Genomic DNA, 24,603 nt, shown 5'->3' with positions numbered 1-24,603 from the left:
AACGTACATTTAGCTGGGAGTACGTAAGTCGCCTAAGTGATCACCTGACTAAACATACCTAGGATCGGGAAGAAGTCCTATGACATTCTCTTTTTTTTCTTCCGTTCGGTCTAGCAGAAGGGCTCCCCTGTTTCTCCAGAAAAGAACTGCGCTGAACAAGGGAAATCCCAGCGTTGAGCTTCCCTCGCCATGCGTGACGTACGAGCAAGCAACCAGTCACCCGATGGGAATACGTAAGGATGCCTTCTCTACGCATCCATAACTGGACGTGAAGAAATCAAACGGCGGCGACGGGGAGGCCAAATGTGAGTGACGTAATCAGAAGGCGCTGCGAAGGCGCGAGACTAACGGAACTCTATGGCTGTGTCGTGCGCCTTTTTCTGGCAGGCGGGTGAGGGGCTCTCGGTGTTTGGAGAGAACGGAACCTGCGTGCAGGACTGATCATTATGGCATCTGTAGTGCTGAGCGAAGCGGAGAAAGTTTACATCATGCATGGTGTCCAGGTAAAGGGCCAAGAAGCGGGTTTTAGGGATTGAAAGGGCTTCTTCTAAGCCTCTTGATGTCTTGACTCTGTGAAAACAGTACGTGATTCTAGCGGATATGCCCCATCGTAAAACAAATATAGTTTTCATTCTTTTGAAACCCCCCCCCTCTATATATAATTGCTCCACGTAGTCAGATCATGTAACTTGTACGTATGAGTGTGAATTTATTTATTTATTTTCTCTGCTGCCCATCTTGTGTACAATTTGTTTATTTATTCAGTTTATATAGCCATCATACATTCATGACTCTAGGTGACTCACACAGTTAAAAATAAGAAACAAAACACAACTAAGTAACCGAAACAGTAACAGCAAAAAGCTATTAGAAGCTAGTTGAAACCATTGTAATACAAGATGGGTGGTAAAGAAATATGACAAATAAATAAATACAATTAAAAACAATTAAAAGCATAAAACATAAACCATGGGTGAGTGCAATCCATACCTTACAAATATGCAGCCATTTTGTGGGCTCCGTACTTCCATGGGATCCCCAGGCCAATGACAAAACCAAGTTTTAAGGGCCTTCTGGAAGGTCAGTAGGGTCAGGTCCAATCTCACCTTGGAGGAAATTATGATCCAAAGGGAAGGTGCTGTGACAGAAAAGTCTTTCCTCCTGGGTACCAACAGATGAAGCTCCTTAGCAAATGGGACCCACAACATGCCCCTTCTGTGAGACCTGACAGGACAGGTAGATGTAACCAGGGAAAGTCCCTCAGATATCCCAGCCCCATGCCATGTATGACTTTCTTAGTCATTACAGCACCTTGAATTGAACGTGGATGCAAACTGGCAACCAATGTAGCTCAGGAGTAGAGGTGTAATGTGCGCTGCTCTGGGAGTGCAGATAACTGCCCAGGCTACCACATTTTGCACTTATGGATGCTCTTCAAGGGCAGCTACATATATATTGCATTGCAGTAATCCATTCAGGAGGTGACCAGGGCAAGAGTGACTGAGATTAGAGTTTAAATCCAGGAACAGGCGCAAATGGCGCACAACCCAAAGTTGTGCAAAGGCCCTTCTAGCTACAATTGCCATTTGCTCATTGAGCAGGAGTTATGAGTCCAGAAGGACCTTCGGATTGCACACAGGGTCTGTTTGGGGCAGTGCCACTCCATCCAGCACCAAAGATGATAAGTTCCTGGATCTGCCAGACCCAAGCCACTCAGTCTTGCCAGGGTTGAATTGAAGCCTATTGTTCCAGCAGCAAATATGAAGCTCTGATACTGTTTAAAACTATTCTAGAGGTAGTTTTGCCTAATAGAGTCAGCTGATGTTTTGAGCTGCAGCTTAGATTGCACTTCCCCATTTGAGACTTGTGTGCAACTTGGCGTCCTCCTAGACTCGCATGTACTGTTTGAAGGCCTTTGCACAGGTACATCTTGTGTACCCTTTCCTCAGCCGAGAGGCCCTGCAGATGGTCATTCATACCCTGGTTACCTCATGGCTGGACTACTGCAATGCATTCTGCATGGAGCTGTCCTTGAAGACCATCCAGGAGCAGCAGCTGGTTCAAAATGCAGCAGAGTGAGCAGTATTGGGCACTTTTCATTGTTCCCATGTGTCACCATTGCTGTGTGAGCTGCATTGGCTACCAGTTGGCTTCCAGGAGCAATTCAGATTGCTGGTAGTTGTCTTTAAAACCCTCCATGGCGTCAGGCTTGGTTATCTGAGGCCTCTCTCCCATTGTGGGATAGTGGGTGCACTCCAGATCCCTTCTATTAAATGTTGCCATCTTGTGGGACCTAGGAAGTGTGCCTTCTCTGTCATGTCCCACACCCTCTGGAACAGCATCCCCCCAAAGATATGGATGGCACCCACTCTCCTGGGGTTCTAAAAAGCCCTTAAAACCTGGCTTTGGTCCCAGGCTTGGGGTTGATATGCTTGGGAGGGGGCTGTCAAGCTGTGTCTTAATGGCTGTTTTTAGTCCAGGCTGCTTAGTTTTTGTCTATGATTTTAATTGTTTTGTCATGTATTAAATTTTGTAAGCTGCCCAGAGTCTGTTGGAGTGGGTGGTTATAATAAAAATATATATGGAAGCATAATCTGCTCAGAGTTGCCTAACAAAGGGCACAGTAAAGGCAATTATGACTTCAAAGAGACTGATAGATTTAATAACTTTTAGAAAGTTATTGGCCATTGCTTTTGTGCTTCTAGCTAGGGTTAGCAACTTGCACTTTCTCTAGCAGAGCTCCTGTACTTAACATGTTCCACAGAAATTCATCAGGTGATCCTTAATTCTACATATTTGCATATTTTTCAAAGAAAACAGTAATTGTTGTGCTTCTTAACAAACCTTAAGTCTAATTTAAAAATAGTATTAGCCTCATGGGTCTCAGCAGGCTTTAATAATCAAAAGCAAGACATGGGATGAGGTATCATCAGTATGCTGATGATACTCAATTGTACATCTCCATCCCGGGTGAGGTAAGTGATGCTGTGACTGCCCTCTTACAGTGTCTGGGGGTGTAGGGGTCTGGATGGGGAACAACAGGCTTCAACTGAATCCTGGTAAGACGGAGTGGCTGTGGGTTAATGGTTCTTCCATATCTGGGACATTAACATCTCTGGTTCTGGATGGGGTTGCACTGCCCCAGACAGACCCAGTGCATAATCTGGGGGTCCTCCTGGACTCACGGCTCCTGCTCGAAGAGCAGGTGGCAGCCATGGCCAGGAGAGCCCTTGTGCAGCTACGTGCTATGCACCAGTTACGCCCCTTCCTGAATCAGGAGGCCCTTCGAACAGTCACTCACACCCTTGTTATCTCTCATATAGACTATTGCAATGCACTCTTCATGGGCCTACCCTTGAAAAGTATCCGGAAGCTTCAGCTGGTCCAGAATGCAGCCGCGCGAGCTGTCTTTGGTGCCCCCAGAAGGGCACATGTAACACTGCTGCTGCACGAGCTGCATTGGGTACCAGTTTGCTTCCGGGTCCAATTCAAGATGTTGATTACCTTTAAAGCTCTACATGGCATGGGGCCAGGTTACCTGAGGGACCGCCTCTTCCCCATTGCATCAGCCGGTCCCACCCAATCGTGCAGAGAGGGCATGCTGTGGACCCCATCTCTAAGACAACTTCGTTGGCTGGGTCCAGGAAGCGGGCCTTCTCTGCAGTGGTGCCCGCCCTATTGAACATGCTGCCCCGGGAGGTGAGATTGGCCCCATCGCTCCTGGCCTTTCGGCGGAGTCTGAAGACATGGTTCTGCTGCCTCGCTTGGGGTGGAGAAGGGAATAGATCTACATGGGGATGGCTGCTATAGACCACTCCTCCCACACTTGGACTGCTTTAGATTCTTTTGCCAGTTGGACTTTTTTATTTTTTATTCTTATTTATATTATTTATTATTGTAATTTTATATTGTGGATTTTATGATCGTTGTTTTAATTGATTACTGTAAACCGCCCAGAGTCCCCCAATAGAAGGAGATGGGCAGGGACAAATTAGATAGATAGATAGATAAATAAATAAATAAATTTAAGAAGGGAAGTAATAAAACAAGTGTTTTACGCATTGCACATTAATCTTCCTTGAAATACTAAAATATTTCATATATAAAAATAAAATAATAATAAAAAATAAAATATAGAAATCAAATAAATAAATAAATAAATTTCAACCAGTAAATGTGAAGCATAGGCATTTAAGAAAGATTACATAATTGATCTGGTCAGTAGCCTTGATAAGATGCAATTCATATGGTAATATCTAAACCATGAATTAAATTGGATGAGAAACCGTTTCTCCTAGAACAGCTTAGCTACAACTCCCAGCATCCCTTATAACCAACCACAGTAGCTGCATTACATGTAAGTTGTGACTCAAGAATATCTGAAGGACCATCAGTTCTTCATTACTGATTTAGATATTGATACAGTAATGAGCTCTATGATGCTTGAGCTTCCATATTGTGCCTATACTTCCTTTGCATATACAGTAAGATTAAGGGAATGGTTTAAAGAAACCATAGTTTTGCATTACATATTCATTTGAAAAAAAAATAGAAGCCTTTTCTAACAAAGAAAGTAATCAAACCAAATCAGGAACAAGCTAGTTGAATATCTTGGTAATTTTTCATGAGTTGCCTGAGATTGTAGTTTGTTAGCAGAAAGCAGCTTTCATTTTTCTGACCTTGCATAAATAGAGGAAAAGAAGGGTGCAATACAACCTTGAGGCTTGATATAGTATGATCATGATGCTTTTAAATCATGCTTGAGTTGACTATTTGAACTAGGCCTAATTAAATAATGACTGGGCAGATTGCAAAGGTGGGTAATGCTAAGAAACAGACTTTCCTTGGACCGCTCTTATAATAATCCATAAATTCATGAATAGTACATATATTTGCTTCTCTGAGTGAATGTTATCCTACTCTTTATATAATGCATAATTTGACTGTGATGGCATAATGTGACAGAACTGTAATGGGTATTGTAGGAAGATCTTCGGGTTGATGGCCGTGGCTGTGAAGATTATAGGTGTACAGAAGTGGAAACAGATGTGATATCTAATACAAGTGGATCTGCTAGAGTAAAACTTGTAAGTACATCTAACAGACGCTGTTATGCCTTGCCATTATATTCCTTGATTTTATTTGAAGGGTGAATGCTTCTCTTTATAATATCAATACCTGGTTGTTGATCGCTTGAGAATTCTACCGTAGGATTCCACATTAGGTTAAAAAGTAATACATAGCTCTTGTAAGTCAGAATGCACTTGGTCAGATGCATGAAGTATTATTTTCAATTAGTAAATTGTGTTTATGCTAATTGGCAAGCAGAGGAAATTGCTAGAGGAATAACCTGGACCTTATTTATAAATAAAGGTGCTATGGGCTAGCTCCCAGTAAGACAACTGGGAAAAAGACTAACTCAATGATGAGCAAACAAGATTGCAGAACAGATGAAAGCCTGTAAAACTGAGGGGAGAGGGGGATGGAACTGAGCCAAGCAAGGATGGTAAACTGCGTTATGAACATTTCACATACAGTATATGGCTAAATCTTCAACTGTGGCATTCAGCTGCGAAGCAATTATTATTTTTTCTAATTATAGAGACAGATTGTTATTTTATGTGAAACGTGTGTCTTCAGAAATTAAAGTTGTTCTGTGTCATAGTCTGATTAATGTACCTATGAAACAAACTCAGTGGTATATTTGATAAGTAGAAGATAGTCTGTATTGTATTAAAATAAAATGTATAGCTTAGTTCAGGGTAGAGTTGGGAAACTTGTATCTAAGTGCTGCAGAAGTACAACTTTCAGCATCCCTCACCATTGCCTATTCTAGCTAGAGCTGCTAGGAGTTGTGAGTTGGCACAGGAGTATGAAGGGACATGCCTTCTATATGTTTTGGATCAACGGGCAACAGTATAGGAAACTGTAAAAGATTGTGAAAGTTGTCGCCTAAAGCATTTGGAGAGCTGTAGAGTCCTTGGTGCTCTCTGAGCTTGGTTGTTTGCTTGCAGATGTTTCATTACCTGACTAGGTAACATCATCAGTGCTAGTGAGTGTGGGGTTTGCTCCCTGTTTATATAAAGTAGTTTACCCTGCCAGTGTTGGTGGGGGTGTGGTTTTCTCCTTGGTAGTTCCCCCCATCAACTGATGTGATGATGATGTTACCTAGTCTGGTAATGAAACGTCTGCAAGCAAACAAGCTCAGAGAGTACCAAGGACTCCACACTTCAACCCTGAGCTACATATATTCTCTTCTATCAGAACCATTTGGAGAGCACTAGGTGCCTATTCTTTGTTTACTAAGTGTTGTATGATATATGGAAATACCGAAGTATTTGCTTAATAGCCGTGCAACTAGATAGATAGGGTTGGGCTATTGTATTGACAATGCTAGTATGGCAGTATATTATTAGCAGCATTTAGCTATACAAGTCTACATAATACTTTGTTTTAGTTGGTTGGCTCTCTGAAGGAACTGAAAATATTTTAAATGGTCTTTTTCACTTTCAAAGTTTTTCATGTTTTAAGAAGTGCTGGATAATGCTGACTCGTGTGGAAATATAAGTTCGTAAGATCAATAACTTGGAAAACGTATCTATCTGTGTTTTAACAGGGGCACACAGACATCCTGGTTGGAGTCAAGGCAGAAATGGGAACACCAAAGCTGGAGAAACCGAATGAAGGCTATTTGGAATTCTTTGTTGATTGGTTAGTTTAACTGTTCACAATGGAGGCTTGTATTTGATTATTTACCACCAGGTAAAAGTCATGTTGAGAGCCAGTTTGGTGTAGTGGTTAAGGCACCAGGCTAGAAACTGGGAGACCATGTGTTCTAGTCCTGCCTTTGGCACAAAGCCAGCTGGGTGACCTTGGGCCAGTCCCTCTCTCTCAGCCCTTGGAAGATGGCAATGGCAAACCACTTCCAAAATCCAAAGAAAACTGCAAGGACTTGTCCAGGCACTTGCCAGGAGCCTGCACTGCACTGCACTGCACACACACACACAAAGTCACATTAGTAATAGGATGACTGTGTGTGTTTTTAAAGTTTACAGAAAGAATATAAGGATTCATATTGGGCCCCAAGAAGCCCTGGTACATGACACATGCATCCAAATTAAGTTGAATTGTACTGCAAGTATTCATTTTGCAAATCAATATGTATTTGCTTAAATAATGTATCATTAGATACATTCAGCACGCTAATATAATAGGCTTTTCTACCCTTTCTTTTGCAGTCCATTATTTTTCTTCTCTTCACTCAGGACCAATATGGTGCCTGCAGTGGTATCACTGTCTCATCATTTACACTGAATATAGGGTTGTATATAACAAGGTTGGAGAAATTGACTTTCTGCGCCCTTAAGGCTCAGAAAAAAATATTGAATATGGGTGAGATGGGTAGGGAAGATCTCCAACAATCAGGGAATAACAGCTAATAGTTAAGATAAATTATATATACCACCTCCTAATTGAAATTGTTTGCGAATTGATTGGTTCCAAATCAATTTTTCTGAACATAGAACAGTTTGGTATACGGTAATATATATGTCTAGAGAAGAACATGAAAAAAGTTATTTAATTCTAGATAACACAGATAAAGAAATCACTATATTTAAAAACATGGAAACCATTTAATTCAAGTTCAAAATAATATTTGCAGAAATATTGTTGTGACACAATCGTTTTACTGACAACTAATCTCAATTTATAACAAGTTTTATTTGATCCTTTATTATTTTTCCAAAAATTCTTGCCATAGGTAAGTGCAGGTCTTCTTGGTTCATCCCCAAAGCATGTTAGTGGTCAGAACAGGTTAAGCATTGTGGGAATGGTTCCCTCTATTTCTGGAAGATTTGCTTCTGGAAATGATAAAACCATTCCTGGAACATTTGTATCAACCTGTTTCAGGGAGGAAAAACAGAACTTTCCAGGGATGGGTCACACAATTTTACATACTTCTTCCAAAGATGGATCAGGATGGAACACACATATAAAATATAAGTTCATAATTATTAACAAAAAAAGATAATTATTTATAATTCATTAAATAGAGCTGAAAATCCAGTAGATCAAGCCTGAGTTTGGGATTAAAGCAGTGTTGGTCAACCTGGTTGATTATCTTTGCCAGGAGAGGGACAAAGAAGACTTCTGTTGATTCTTCTGGGCTTCTCAGGGGCTTTTAGTATCACTTGGCCATGATGGATAAACTCCCTCAGAAGAACACTTCAGTAAAACAGTAGTCCCATTCCTGCATGTAGGATTGATCCCAGAAAACTACATTGTTCTAATTCCTTCCCTGGCAGTTGTGCCATATAGTTTACAGAATTCTGCTCTGCTCCTCATCTTTAAAAATCTATATAAAGTGCTAGACAAAGATTGCTTGCAGTGAAGTATTACCTAGTTCTATTTCTCATCACTTGAGTGAAGTATGATAATACAGTGGTAATAGCAAAAAATCATTGCCACTTCTTCTGAGGTGACGATTCCTACTTATTGCACATGTAACTGCTACATATGATTGTGGCTTAGTGTGTATGAGGAGGTTTCACTGGCACAGTTTGATACAGTTTAAGACTAGAGCATTGTTTTTGCTGGCTGGGGAATTCTGGGAGTTGAAGTCCACACATCTTAAAATTGCCAAGGTTGAGAAACACTGGACTAGAGTATGTATATTATTCGTCTTACCACTAGGTGGTACCAGTTGAGCATATTTTAACATCTGAAACTTTTCTCTGTGAATTACTTCCTTAGATTGATTAAATTGAGTGCCCATTTTACTCGATTGCCAAATTATCCATCTTTTTTCATTGCCATTCCAATATCCTCAATTTGGGGAAATATGAAAAATGGAGCAAAATGAGTTTCTTACTAGAATTTTTATTCTCTACCTTGGCAAATCTCCCAAAGCAAAGGAGGGTCAGTCCTGATTAGTACGAAGAAGGGAGACAACCAGAAATACTGGGGCTATAGGCTAGACTGAGAAATGAATTAAAAAAAAACCCATCCTGGAAAAAGGTAAACCAGTTTGCCAAGAATTACATAACTGGATCAATTACATTACATGACTTGAGCTCAACTTGAAGGAGACCTTACTTTTATGAGAACTGCAATGTTACTGAACTGAATAATAAATCAAACTAGGGTTACATTCTGTAATTGCATGTTGAAATTTTGTTGATGAACTAGTTAATCTGTTTCATGGTTCCTCATCAGGAAATATTTGACGTACTTCTTTTTAATTTGATCTAGATAAAATTAATGTAATTTTCAAGTCCTTTTATGGAATTCTTGTGATCATTGGTTAATTAAATGTTGGGCATATAACCCTGTCTTAAAAGATCATACTTTATGTTGTGCATGCACATGAAGTCATCTAGCCATTGACAGAGCTGCTACAGTATCCTTGAATATTCACAATCCAACTGGTGCCTTCCCATGTAGCCAATCTCAATGGGGGCTTCTTGGTTCTGTCTTCTCCAGTGAAGCATGCCTGCTGCCTACTTTGTTCTCTCAGACCTTTTAATATATTTTCATATTTAATATCTGAAATTTTTATGTTTTAATGGAGCTTTATAATTATTTTTTGTCTGCTGCTGAATCTAATCTAAGCAGTGTGTGTACAACAAATTATTCTGTGGTAAATTTAGGGATGAGGCTATTGTCCATCCAAGGCATACACACAGTCACTGGCTTCTGGTTTTTAGCACCATCACCTTTGGCAATGGGAGAGTCAGCAGTCTTCCACTTAGCTAAAAGCCATTGCTCCCACAAACCATGGGTGCGGGAGGAGAAGTGGTAGAAAAAGAGCGAGTAAGTCTTTCTTGTGCCAGCACTAAAAAGTCCTCTTCCTTCCCCAAACCCCCAGTAGAGAAAAGGGAGGAAAGTGAATCTCCTGCTGTCAGTTCTTTGATCTCAGAAGGATCAGAGAACCGTCAGCAAAGGAGCTGCTGTTCCCTCCTGTCCCCACTTCTCCTGGCACCAGAGAGACCTTCCCCCCCACAGAAGGCTTCCTTCACTACAGAGGTTCTGCCTACAGAGACACATCCCTCCATGGTACCTCAGCTCACCATTTTCCCCATAGGTGCTACAGCACCTAAGTTACAGATGTCTTTTTATATACCTGGGTCACCTTGTTCAATGTCTGCAGTCCACCCGCAGTCTACCCTAACCACTGATGCATATCAAGGATACCCCACGAGACTCCAGCACAGGTGTGCCACAGGCTAAGGAAATTGGGCAGCTGTGCTGTGGAGTTAGCACCTCTGCAATGTGCAGTCTTGTCGGAAAGGGTGAGTAGAGCTGTTCCCCTCTTCCCACCTGTTTTGTCTGCACCCATGGCAAGAGAAGTAGGGTGGGAATAGAATAAGGGGACCTGGTCTCTTCTCTCTATGCTTCTCTTGTCATGGGTGGCAGGGGAAGCAGGAGGAGAGAATATGCAGAGAATGTCTCATTTGGTGGGATCAGAAAACTGACTGCAGAAGATCCAAGGGCCCAAAAGATTCCCCAGCTCCTCTCTCTCTTTCCCCAGACTCACAATGAGGACAGAACCCTTATTGTGCTTCATTGCCAAGGCAGAATAGGAGTCCAAAGTGTGGTCAGCATTTTTCTGAGCCACATACATTTGTGTTGGCTCCTGCACTGGATAGTAGCACTTTACTGCTGCCATATGGAAGAAGCTTCAGTCTATTCCCTGTCTCCTTATCAGCTAACTTGTTTGAATTTTCTCTACACTTACTTAAAGCAAGATTATGCTTATTGTTTTGGTGATGTTGCATGGCTTTCATATTAGATTGAAGGTGCATGAGTGCCTGCCATCTTTACTGTATTTTTTCTTTATTTTTAGTAAATGTATATGGCCAGAAACAGCGGTAGTTACTGTGAAATTAGGTTGTATGAAACACAGGTGACTTACTATGCTATGCAAAGAGGCATTACTTAGCTCCCCTCTTGTACTGTAAAATAATCAAAAGTTATTCATTCATTATCTCAGTAATTTCAGAGCACACTATGTTATTTTGCTTTATAAATAAAATATTACCCTATAGTGTGCTAAAATGTAGTACTGTATCCCAAAGAAAGATATTTAGGGCATTGCTATGCAGAGTAGAAATCTGTGTTTAATTGACATTAGCTCACCTCTAATCCTTACTGCATTAGAGATTTTGTTTTGTACCCTCAAATCAGTGTTAACTCCTGCCTGGACTAATCCCTGCAGTTTTCTTGGCAAGATTTTTGTAAATGGTTTGCCATTGCCTTCTTCCTGAGAGAGTGTGATTGACCCAAAATAACCCACCTGGCTTTGGGCCTAAGGCAGAACTCATGGTTCTCCCAGTTTCTAGCCTGGTGCGTTAACCACTACCCCAAACTGGCTCCCATTAAAACTGTACTGTATTACAGTTTAGAAATCCATTTTGTAATGACCTGAAGGCTAAATTGTACAGCACAGGTACATTAGATGCTTGTAATGTAGTGCTTTTTCTGTGTGTGTGTGTTCTTTAACAGTTAGAGTTAGAGATGTTTAGCCTCTGATGAGTTGTTCATGGTCTCAGTCAAAGATTCAGTGTGAGATGAGTTTGCTTGAGGTTTATGGCCTTTTCTTTATATTGTTAGGAAAGATACTCTGTTAGGGGACCTCCAGAGGAAGAAATAGCGGACTGAAGATGGCTCTGTGGAAAGTGGAGCCAACAACTGTGGCAAAGAATGAAGAGCCAGCAAGTAGACTGGCTCTTCGAACCTCTCCAGACAAGGAGAGGACTTGAGATTGCCCACAAGTGTTCCAGATAGCTGCTTCTCGTGAGGAGAGAGACAGGAAGGTAGCGGTCTCCAGGGGGTTAGAGCTCTGGGAGATGAGGGAATAGCCATCCTGCTCAAATCATGGTCAAAGTCTTTGAAAGGACAAGAAGTTTGCATACTTTCTTTTCTAATCACTATCAGAAATTGCTCGTTAATTGCTTCTCAGATATTAGAAACCTTTGTGAGGTAATGGTATGTGAGAAAGGCCTTGGGAGATAGTGGGAAGAGATGGTGCCTAGGGAACAATCAGATAAGAGAGAGCATAACCTTCAGCTGCATAATGGTCAGAGAAAGAGACTCAGAAGGGACCCTCCCTAACTCTCAGACTGTAAAACAGATGGCAGGAGATTTGTACTTTCAGACTTGCAAGATTCTGTTAACATAGTTTTCCAAAAATTAGTGCTAGCTCATCTGGTTGTGTTTCCTGTCTGGTCTGCCTGGGAAGGCTGACATCAGTCTTGCAAGTCTGAAAGTACAAATCTCCTGCCGTCTCTTTTACAGTCTGAGAAGTTAGGGAGGGTCCCTTCTGAGTCTCTCTCCGTTATGCAGCTGCAGGCTATGCCTTCTCTTATCTGATTGTTCCCTAGCCACCATCTCTTCCCCTTGTTTCCCAAGGTCTTTCCCACATAGCATCACATGTATCAACATGTTTGACAGCGAGTGAGTTTCCCTTCAGTCCTTGGTGAAAGAAAGTTTTAACTACAAGTTAAAGGATATATACATACATATATACATATGTATGTATGTGAGTAGGATAGGATAGGATAGGATAGGATAGGAATAAACAGCAAAAGGATGATTAAAACTCTGATTTTAGAAAGTAACAAACAGACTAAAGGTCCAGATAAATTTGAAAGGAGATTTTCTTTATAGGCTTCTTTGTTTCAATATTTTAGTTTTTATTTATATTTTGAAAATGTTTTAATGAAGTTCTTTTTTAAAAAAAATAACATTTTGGAATTAATTGTAAAGAATTCTTCCCATGGGAAAATGCTTTTGTTTTGTATTTAAAAAAAACATAATAAAATAAGATTTAAAAAATTGGACACTAAAGGGAAGTAAAGATTACAATTAAAGAATAACACATAAACTTGACTTACAATTACAGAATGGAGCAAAATATTCTAATATTGGACATATTGAAGGATATTTTTGAAAAACTGATTCAGAAGTTAATATTAATAGTGTCAACTTTAGTGCCTTTATGGAGAGACTGTGTCTAAAATATGTTATGGAAGAGGAACAAGTTTTACCTAACAAGATTGAGACTGTGTTGAAAATGAGTTTACAAATGGCAGTCTACAAGAATCCCATCCCACCCGTTCATGCAGAGAGGGCATGTTACAGACCCCGTCAGTAAAAGAATTCCATTTGGCAGGATCCAGAAAGTGGGCCTTCTCTGCAGTGGCTCCTGCCCTCTGGAACATTCTGCCACCGGAAGTCAGGCAACCTCCATCCCTCCTGACCTTCTGGAAGTCCCTGAAGACCTGGCTCTGCCTCCGTGCTTGGGGTGGGGAAGGGGGTAGTCATTTCTGGGGATGGCTGGCACCTTAGAGTGTTCCCCTCATATTTACGATCTTTTGTAGCCATCTGGATTTTTATTTTCTATTGTATTGTGCTATATTTTATGTATTACTTATTATTACTGTTTTTAATGTTTAATTGATTAACTTGTTGTAAACCTCTCAGTGTCCTTCTTGGCGGGGAGATGGGCAGTAGCAAAAATTCGAGAAATAAAATAAAATAAAATAAAATAAAATAAATAAATAAATAAATAAATAAATAGACATGGAAAAAGATGTTACGCTGGGCATGCAAAAGAAACTGGCTGATGTTTTAATAATTAAAAGGGAAGTACAAACAATAAACCAAGAGAGTGACCTGGATAATTTTCCTATAGTGCAGGTGTCCCCAACTCCCGGGCTGCAGACTGGTACCAGTTCGTGGCCTGTTAGGAATTGGGCCACACAGCAGGAGGTGAGCGGTGGGCAAGCGAGCAAATTTACGGCCTGAGCCTTGCTTTCTCTGACAGGAGGTGGAGCTCAGGCAGTAATGCGAGCGATGGGGAGCGGCTATAGCTATCTCCAAACTGTGCGAAGAAAAAAGAATAAAAGGATGGGAAAAAGAGGAAGTGCTTGAATCATCCCGAAACCATCTCCCCCCCCCCCCCCAGTCCGTGGACAAATTGTCTTCCATGAAACTAGTCCCTGGTGCCAAAAAGGTTGGGAACCGCTGCTATAGTGGATTTACAAATGAGGCTTGTTAAAGTTTTGAAAAATCTTGTGAGATGGGATAAAGAAATGATTCATCTCAGCTGAACCTTGTTCTTCCTATTGCATAAACTATATGGACCAATTGTACTCTAGCTTAGCTAATAAATGTAATGCAGCTATGAATAATTCTGTTCTCATTTTACAGTGACATTTTCCTTTTTTTGGTATTCATGTTTATAGCCAGATATAAACTGGATCTAGTTTGCCTATGATATACTTGCTCTAAACTTGTTGCTTAGCTAAAATATAAAACCACTGAAATAGCAGCAACATTTTGAAACCACACTGTATAAATATCATTGCTATAGAGATAACAGCAGTATTAAATGTGCGCTTCTCATATATTTTAAAAATTGTTCTCCCAATCTTATTTTGCTTTTCCATCTTCCAACCTTTGCTTTGAAACTGGAACAACAAACCAATTGGCAGGAAAGGCATAGAAATGCTATATGGAGCATAGGAAAGTATGAAATATTCTTTAAAATGAAGAAAATGTTGCTGATGGGAAAAGAAAAAAAATAGGTTTGGTATAATGGTTCTTCTTATCACTACCCTGCCCTCTCCCCATCCTTTTATAGCCTCATGACTTCCAGATACTGTATGTTGGATTTCAGTTTGCAGAATTCCCAGCCGGCATGGTCTGGCTGAGAATCTTAGGTTAAAATGCAGCCCATCTGAAGGGCACCAGGTTAGGGAAAGCTGGTTAAAAAGTTTTCATGCTCTTTGTTGAATCCCTGAGAAAAAAGCTTTTATTGGAATATTTGAGTTGGGTTTCAAAATGTATTTTTAGATGATAGGTTTTAAATTAATTAGAAGACCCACTTTATTATAATGCAAGTACTAAACAAATACCAACAGCCTATAGGTAGAATGCATTGTCTTCCTCTACCAGGCAGGAGTGTCACTTCTATAATGGTATCTGCTGGTACCATTACCTAATAACAGACTGCAAGATCCTTTAGAATTATTCTGTGTGTGAAAATGAAAAAAAAACTTTATTTGTATAGTTAGCTTATTAAAACTTCAGTAAGCTTTTTGGGGAGGGGGTTGAGAGATAGCCATAGTGTAGGAGGAGAAAGGAGTATTTGGTATGTTCGCTGCCTTGAGTTATTTATAAAAAAATAATAATAAAGGCGGGATAGAAAATAGAATAGAATAAAATAAATAGATAAATTTTCTGCCTGGACTGGTGTGGAATGTGGGCCTGTTTCCCATCAGAGGAGAAGGGCTGGTGCTTTGTTCCTGTGCTTGATTTCTTCTGCCCCTTTTAACAGCAGCATCAGGTGGCTCTCTCTGCCTCTGCCCTAGATCAAAGCAGGTGGTGATTGGAAAGGTCCAAAAGGGAATAAGGAACTAGTTCCTGTCATAGTTCTATCTACATCCAGCTGTGTCCTTCCAAATTGCAAGAGGTGGAAACTGGAAACTGTCCCAGGATGTTTGGAGAGCTAGTGTTGATGCTTGGACCAGAAAGAGTGCATATCTTTTTGAAATTCTATATTGTTTCTGAGTTTTAAATTCGGACCTCTCTACCACTTCTTGAAGAAAGTAAGACTCTTTCAGTTGAGAAATATCCAGTATAACAACAGACAATTAAAACTAATCAAATCAAATAAATCTTTATTAAGTCATAGACTAACATAAATTAAAACCATGCTGATTGTCCTGTATCTTTCTCTGTTCCCACCCACTGCATTTGTGTCCTTAATCTGTCCTGTTTAACAGGTTATATAGTTGCTCATTTTCAAATGTTATTCTTTATTCTGAACTTGGAGATGAAATTAATCAGTGTTCTAGTTTCATAATAATTTCCATCAGCCTAGTATCTAATAGCAAGGAGAATTTATTAAAGGATAGAAAATGAGATACCCAACTGAATTATTTGGAGGCAGTTAGAGAGCTTTTATAGTCCATATCCTTGATTGTGGTTTACTCCCTTGGTTTGTTAAGTTTGAATATATTCATGCCCATAGCAGCAATATTTAATGTTCTGAACTGGGCCTTTAATTTCCTGAATTGTAATATATTTTTTCCTTTCAGTTCAGCAAATGCCACTCCAGAATTTGAAGGACGTGGTGGTGAAGAACTTGGCACTGAGATAGCAAATACCCTCTACAGGATATTCAATAATGAGAACAGTGTCGACTTGAAGTTGCTTTGTATTAATCCCAGACAGCATTGCTGGATACTTTATGTTGATGTCTTGGTGAGTAAGACATATGTGTACTTAAATTAAACTTAAGCCTCAACAGCTTGTTTCTTTGGAAGTCAGGCTAAATATTATCACATTCTTGGATGTCTTTATGCAGATCTCCACCTTTTACCTTTTAAATTCCTCAATAGCCTGGTCACTCTTTTTATTCTGAACCTCCAGGCAAAAACTGCTTGGAGAAATTTCTGGTTCCTAATTGGGACCCTGAAAACAATTTGCAACAAGTTTTTGTTAAGAATAATATTTCTGTTTCACTGATCTGAGAAGCCAGTTGTTAGAATTTACTCAGGCTTTTGATAGATCTTGTGTCAGTTTCAGATGGTGGAATTCTTTTTCCCAATTTTTGTAATCCAGTATTAAATCAAAGAAATTTCTTCAGATGTGCCATCTGTTAACTACTTAGCTGAGATTTTTCCCCTCATGCTTAAATAATAATCTAGTTCCATTGGAAAGCAAAATCTTGTGTGCTTACATGTGCTATTTAGAACAATTTCCCACTAAATGATATCTTCTGTCCACCATTGTTCCAGTAATGTAACACAGAAAGTGCTATCTGATAGCTTCCTTTGTGTTTATTATATTAAAAAAAAATCCAGGGAAGGAATATACAGAGTAATTGGCAATTAAGAGATTGAAGCCAGGAAATCTGAAGCCAGCCTCCATCAAACTATTCTCTCTCAGTGCTTCTGTCTGTAAGACAGGGAAGTATTTGCCTATCTTTCATGGGTGTTGTTACTGAGAGAACTAATTAAAGCAATTAAAGCATTCAAAATATTTTTCTCTTCCTCCTTCAGTTCAGCATTTTAAAACTAACTCTTTTGATATATTAAGTGAAAATATCAAATTTTGTGGAAGTTTCTGTAATTTGTAATGTTTTACCACTTTTGTGTAATGTATACGTTAATATCAGAATAATTATCAGGATGAGATGATGTAGCCATAGTTTTTAGGATATGATTATTAAAATTATACAATAATATTAAAATCCACTTTTTAAAAATTTCAGTTACTGGAGTGTGGTGGTAACTTGTTTGATGCCATCTCAATTGCAGTGAAGGCAGCACTGTTTAATACCAGGTAAAGAACACATCTCTTTCAAAAGGCAACTTCTGGAATATTACCTGGTGAGAGTTGATTAGGTTTGTAGACCAGCATAGGAGTAAAAGTGCATATAGGCCTGAATATTTTCATCTTCCTTTGGGTTAGTGTTTTCCTGGGCAGGGATTTTCCTTTTTATTGGGACCTTTTGGTGAGAGAGATTTGAAATGCACATTCTACACAGATGAGGGGGTAACTGGCAGTCACCCAGCTATCTCTGATCATGGTTGCCAAACACTGATAGCATAATTTTCTGTTAATTTGAGATGAGACAAAAATATACATCAAATGGTAGTGTCAACTCTAGCATAAGCATAGCTTGGGTTTTTTTTTAGAAAACACGCAACATTTCCCACAAAAGCCAAGAAAAGGTTGGAAATCCTATGCCCACCCATGTGTGCAAGCCAACTACATCCACAGGGTATCATACCCCCTGCCTACTTCTTTCTTCTCTTTCCCCTTTCCCTTGATTTTGAGACCCTTATCTACTGAAAGATTGGCCAGCCCAAGATAGATCATCTAAACATGCTTACGAAGAATTGTTTAATTTTAACTAACTAAAGTAGTTACAGAAATCATGTAACTTTTTTGAGCTTCCTAACTTTGCCAAACAGCCCAGTTCAGAATATCTTGTCCTGTGGTTTTTTTCCACTATATTATATAAAAACTCCATAGCAGCTTGACACATATTTCCAGGCTATTATTTCCAAGGGCCTCAGCTTTGGAATGAGCCCATATTTTGGCACTGTGTCTTTTCTTCTTTACAGATGGGGGAGCTGTTCTAAATTACACATTTTTTTTTGAAAGCTAAGAAGAGTAGAATTTTTTTCCAAGTTGGTGAAAAAAAGTTCTATTTAGAGCATGGATTAGTCTTTTGACATTCTTTTAACTAACTGCAGACCTTTGATGTTACATTTTAAAAGCGATTAATGGAACACGCAGTGACTGGCGGGCTGTTAAAATGAATGGAGTGGTCAAATATGTGTTTTGAACATTGCCAGGTTCAGAAACTCTACTCTAAAATGTCCTTTTTAAATTCGTACATCCTGGATGTTTTGGATTCCAGGATCCATTAGATTGTGTCCACATGGCCAATGTGATAGAATCTGCAGCCCAAAATATCTGAAGGGTACCAGATTGGGTAAAGTTATAAAAAATGTGAAAGATTTGGTTACTATTTGTGCCACTTTTCTGTCATCATAAAACCATCCCAGACACTGCACCTAATGTGACTCTGTAATTGGCCTCCCGCTCCTCCTGCTATGTTTATTAGAGCTGTGTGAATAATTCAGAGGGGTGTCTCTTGAAGTGTCAAGGTGGCTACAGTTCTAAAGGTTCAGTGCAGCCACTTTGAAGGCCTTCCCAGGACATGTCAAGTGTGTATGCATGAACATGCATGAAGGCCTTCCCAGGACATGTCATCTGTGTATGCATGAACATGAACCTGAGAAAGCCCTCAAAGCAGCAGTGTCACACCTATAGGAAGATGTAACCACCTCAACACTGAGGATTAGGGCTTCATTCACAGCATTGCCAGAAACAAGACACTTCCATGAATGTGTTCACACAGCCCTCATTTTGGTGTCATATGATATTGTCATACAAGTTTCTGTTGATTGGTAAAAGCTCCAATTAAAGCTGTTATACTTTTTTATTTAAACATTATTTGAACAAGAACATTTTGAAAACAAAAACCAAGTGGACAATGAAGAGCAAGCTGAGAAGCAGGAAATAGAGAGCAAACATATAGACATGAATTCGTAATACAAAGAAGAGACCATTTTTAATATCCATATTTCTGCAAAAAAATATCTTTCCGTAGAAAGCAATAATCCACTAGGAATTGGAAACCAGATGTTTTTAAAATTGCAATCTCTAATCTTTGAGACTCCTCGCTTCTGTTGTTATTTTTTAATCAGTACTATTTCCCACACTTTCAAATAGCATTGATCCAGGAAAAAAAAAGTTGTTTATTTTTCCAGTGTTTCAGTTTATTAAATCTGGCAGTAAAAAAATCTATTCAATTGATTTCTTATGTTGCACAATTTTATACCTCCTGAAAAAAAAGACAATTGAAGTTCATTGGCATTACTTATTAAAGAGTATTGTTTAATTTTTCCTATTTTCTCAAAAAAAACCCTCATTTATTCAGCCTAAATGAGTGAGTAAATGGACACTGTCACCAGAACTTGTGATGTGTAGCCTTATATTGTATATGTGACCAAATAAATCTTTGTTTTCAAAATTGTTAGCAATTTTTAAATTTTTTCTGCTATTGGTTATAATTAAGAGAATTGTCTGACAATATTTGTGATAATGAAATTTATGTAAGAACTTTTTTTTTACTGACTGCTGAGAATTTTCCAAACAGAAGATTTATTCTTAGTATATAAAAAGCAAATGTGACATTCTCATTGTGCCTATTCATACACCACCAATTAATGATCAACTCACAGCAGCAGCAGTATTTTGTGCTAGCTCCTCCAACACATGGCAATGCAGGGTGATGCTAGTTTAACTCTAAGATAGCCTGCAATAAACCATTGTTACCCTGTATGTTTGGGATATCCAGAAGTATCCCATGTCCTATATTCAGATGACATATTGAATTACTGCCAAACTACAGATAGGTGATCTGGAAGCTGTATCTATGCACCTTTTGCAGGAAGAAGCAGTGATTACTACAGAGTGTAATGTGGCATGTTTATCACTTAGCCATTATATAGTTAAACACAAATGCGGTCATTGTAATTTATGGAAATTCTGTCCTCGCTTATTGCTTAAGTATGGTTGGGAGTTGGGTCAGTTCTACTTAACAAAATATACAGGGAGGTCATACTGTTTGATGGTCATTTCTGTCTTCTTTAGGATACCCAAAGTACGTGTTGTGGAGGATGAAGGAGGGCATGAGATTGAACTTTCTGATGATCCCTTTGACTGTATTCGACTTAATGTTGATAATGTTCCTTGCATTGTCACCTTAAGCAAAGTAAGCCTCTAAAAATTCCGAACTTTTCTTTTGATGTTTGTTTTAAACCAAAGGTTATGCAAAAAGATTGACCTGCCTTTTTAATGGTGACCACAGCCTTGGAAAGGTCTTGGAAACCATACACAAGGCTCTTCTCTTTTCTTTTCTTTTCTTTTCTTTTCTTTTCTTTTCTTTCTTCCTTAGTAGGGGAGAGGTATCCTTATTAGTCTTGAATTTTGTTTGTTCCTTAAATATCTTTGGGAAGCAGGTTATTTTTGAGGGCTTAGATATGTCATTTTGTTAAAGATGGCCCAGACAGAAAATAAGATATGCAGAAATCAGTTGCTTGTGAAGCTTCTATTTTGTCCACCTCAAGAGGCCACTTTTGTGAACAAATCATGTTGGGATTGTTGCTGATCAGTGGTCTAACTTTTCCTCTATTTGGATAAATCTTTTTTTTTCTTTTTATATATTGTGCTTTTCAGGTCTTTTACAGTTCCATTTTTAAGTAATTAAGTGCCTTCCTGGACTCTAAAATGAAAGGCAGTATATAAATAAATATAAAAGTATTATATAATAATTATATTATATTTAAGACAGGGATAAGGAACTTTTTTTTCCTATCAAAAAACATTTTGACAGTATTCTGTTGGGAATGGGTTGCTTGGGGTGGCTGAAACTCGGGCCGATGGTTTACGAGGTCAGAGCCAGCGGTGGATGGCACAGCCTTTTGCTCCCTTCCTGCCACCGTTTTTTACACTCCAGCCTAGCAGGCTGTCAGAAAAGGAACAGGTCATTTGTGGCAGAGAGTTTTTCCCCAACTCTAATTTAAAGCAATAAAACCTTTTTGGTGTTTTATATAATTATGTAAAAATGCATTATATAAAATGTATTTTATGTAAATACATAATTTCTGACGTTATAAAAACATACACTGAATTGGTTTCTAAAATAGGTACAAAATATTTTTAAAGTAACTTTTAAGTGGTAATTTACCTAGGCTTTTTATTTTAAAGCATACTTTTCATAATTCTTATAAGCATTACAGAAGATAGGGATTTCCATCCTATCTTATTCAAAACTTATTTTGTCCTAGAGTTGGTTTATAAAAATAACATAAAAAGGAAATAGCTTTAATACCTAAGGATCAGCAATATTCTAAAAAAAATAACTTGGTCAAAGCAGTGATAACTTAATATAATCAAGAATTAAGACTCAAGGTAGTGAGTTAATGAAAATGTCTGGGACAATAAAGACTCCTTCCTTTCTTCCACCTTCAAGTCAGATTTGACTCCTGGCAACTACATAGACAAGTTCATTTGGTTTTCTAGGCAGCATATTATTACTACTACTATTACTATTAGTCTTGGGGCTCCATCTAAAATTTCACCAAAATTCCTCCTTTGACTTCTTCTCAGGGCTGAGAGTGAGTGGCTGACCCAAGGTCACCAAGTTGGCTTTTATGCCTAAGAGAAGACTAGATTTCATGTTTCCCTACTCCTAGTCCAGCACCTTAACCACTACACCAAACAGGCTCTCAAACAGACTGTATGAATACTTCGATATGGATAGCAGTACTGAATGTTCTTGGGAATATATTTGTTTGTTGATCCTGAAATGAGTAGGAAGTTTCATTTTAATGTGGCAACCCTATACATACAACTTTACTCCCAGCCTTCACAAGACCTTAACCTAAGGCCTCAACAGAGTAGTCCTCTGTACCGCATACAAAGTATCTACCTTTGTTTCCACAGATTGGCTATCGGCACGTGGTGGATGCCACCCTTCAGGAAGAAGCATGTTCCTTAGCTAGCCTCCTTATTTCTGTAACTAGTCAAGGTGTTCTCACTTGTATGAAGAAAGTGGGAAGAGGCAGCCTTGACCCAGAGAGCATATTTGAGATGATGGAGGTAAGCAAGCACTGGACAGATGATTAGATTTCAAACTACAGGGTGAATTTTAAGTAAATCCTAAGAATTGGAACCATCAACCTATTTTATTTTAAAATAAAACTTTCAAGAATGCTTACATTTGCATGCACTTTCTTATATAATAGAAAGCCATCTACAATTGCCATTGTTCACAGATATTCTCTCATTTGAACAACATGTAAAATAAAATTTTATCAGTAACTCTTGTTGTTGTTCCTCCTCTGAAATAATGACACATTTAAGAATCAGGAATTGTTTTATTGGGAATTGGAAAGAATATTGTTGCTGATTATCTGTCATAACACAATGTAAAAAAATAGAGGAGTTTGTAACATTTTCATTGTTGTTTATTCAAGTGGAGCATTGGACTCTTCATTGGCCTTGGAGCAAACAATAATTTCATCCATATGCATTTGTTTTTTAAAAATCCAATACGTTTAGAAAAGTTTAGCATATAAACTTCATGCCAGCTTTTATTTATGGTAGCATTGCATTTCTGCAACTTTTGACTTTATTTTTATAGATTTTATTCACTCCTTAAGGTATTCAAATGATACAGAAGGGAACTATTTTTGCTTTTCATGCAGTATTGCTGTACCCCTTGAGCCTATAGCCACTGTTTTTTTTTAATCTTCTTCACAAACCCTGTGCATATCCAGAGGTTTGAAATGCTATTATAAAATAACAGTTCTCTCTTCCTCTAGTGCAGTGTTTTTCAAACTTGGCAACATTAAGACGGGTGGACTTCAACTCCCAAAATTCCCCAGCCAGCACACTTCAACTCCCAGAATTCCCCACCCATCTTAAAGTTGCCAAGTTTGAAAAACACTGCTCTAGTGGGAACTTAAGATATTTCATGACATCATTCTAATATTTCTTCCTACTATTCTTCCTTTCTGGCTTATGGCAAAATTTTTCATCAGCTATAGACCAGACAATGCCCCCTCTGTATTTTATTTCATAGTATAGTAAATCAGGATCTAATCATACCTCACAACTGTTTTAGCATTTTCCTTAAATGAGTGTAGAGAAATTCAGCATACATTGAACATAATAAGCCCAAAAAGTGCTTGTAAGAATGGCTCTTATAAACACATAATTTAATACATAATTTCTTTGCATCTTTATATTTTATTCACATACACATACATATACATATACTGTATATTAGTTTGAATGATGTCTTTTTTGTCCCAATAAATTAAGTTCAACAAAATAGTATACCTCAACTGGCAATACGTAAACCTTTTAATGGATTCTGCTTCTTCTAATTCATTTGCACTGTTTTATATGGTTTATTTTTCATTTGCATTTCAGACTGGAAAGAGAGTAGGCAAATTGCTGCACACCTCCTTGCAAGCAATCTTAGATAAAGAAGAGAGTCTTGGAACAGCACGAAAAAAAGTTGGATTCTTGGGTTGAGTGCCTTCATCACCTTGGATCAGTTGAATTTCTATTTAGTAATGTTTGTGTATTTGTTTGTTTTTACAGACTTGAATATATTTTAAATAAAGATGGGATTGGTCATGTAAACTTGTGTGAAGTGGATCTTTAAATATTTATAACAAAACAAAAGAAAATATATTTCAACTTTACAAAAATGTAAGAATGCCATTTCTTTTTACTTCACCCTACTTAGTCCAAGTGCTCTCAGGTGGTTTTTGCATGGATCTCTCCACTTGATACATAGGGTACCCTTGCCCTGTTGAATGCATTCTTCCTTGTTCTGTTTCAGATCTTAGCACTGTTTTATGTGGGATACCAACTTGTGTTTTATATTGGCCTTCCCCAGGCACTGATTCACCATATTTCTTTTTATTGATTGTTTTTATTGTTTTTATTTTATGCTCTTTTTCATTTTTGAATCAACACTGGGATTTTTAAAATAAGCTCTATATAATCAATCTTAATAATATAAGTATAGTCAGTTCTTGGAGCTGCATTGCCTAACCTCACCCTGGCCCAGAGTGATGTGGTGGTGGGTGGGGTGCAAATATAGCAACAGATGTGCATGCTTATGCTGTTCTCATAGGATTTTTCCTTGTTAGTCCTAGATTTTTTCAAATCTACCCAAATAGTGTATTAACAAGTAGACCAATGTTAAAGACTTAAACACATATTTGTATGCTTCAGAGGTGAAAGGTCTGGTCTATCTGACATAAGTAATGGATGTGTTTCTCCAACTGCCTGCTCACACAACTGAAACTGCTGTCTGACCCATGACTAGGCTTGTTTACCATAGCAGCTGTTGCCATTATGGTTAGTGGAAATTTCCATGTGTTGCTGCGCAGTTACTGCCACGTTTTCATTGTCATGCGTCCAGTACGG

At 38.6% G+C, this 24,603-nt stretch overlaps 1 protein-coding gene across 1 annotated transcript; it reads left to right on the top strand.

The window, feature by feature from the left end:
- The first annotated feature begins 318 nt into the window (after positions 1–318).
- EXOSC7 (exosome component 7) lies at positions 319–23,808 on the top strand. Its single transcript, XM_063304027.1, has 8 exons — positions 319–503; positions 4,986–5,087; positions 6,617–6,711; positions 16,107–16,272; positions 17,285–17,355; positions 20,245–20,365; positions 22,099–22,254; positions 23,593–23,808. Exons 1-8 carry the CDS (start codon positions 447–449, stop codon positions 23,695–23,697), a joined length of 873 nt encoding a protein of 290 aa, XP_063160097.1. The 5' UTR covers positions 319–446; the 3' UTR covers positions 23,698–23,808.
- The last annotated feature ends 795 nt before the right edge of the window (positions 23,809–24,603 follow it).

Source organism: Candoia aspera, chromosome 4 (assembly GCF_035149785.1).
Source record: "Candoia aspera isolate rCanAsp1 chromosome 4, rCanAsp1.hap2, whole genome shotgun sequence".
NCBI lineage: Eukaryota > Metazoa > Chordata > Lepidosauria > Squamata > Boidae > Candoia > Candoia aspera.
This window is presented reverse-complemented; position numbering and strand designations above follow the sequence as displayed.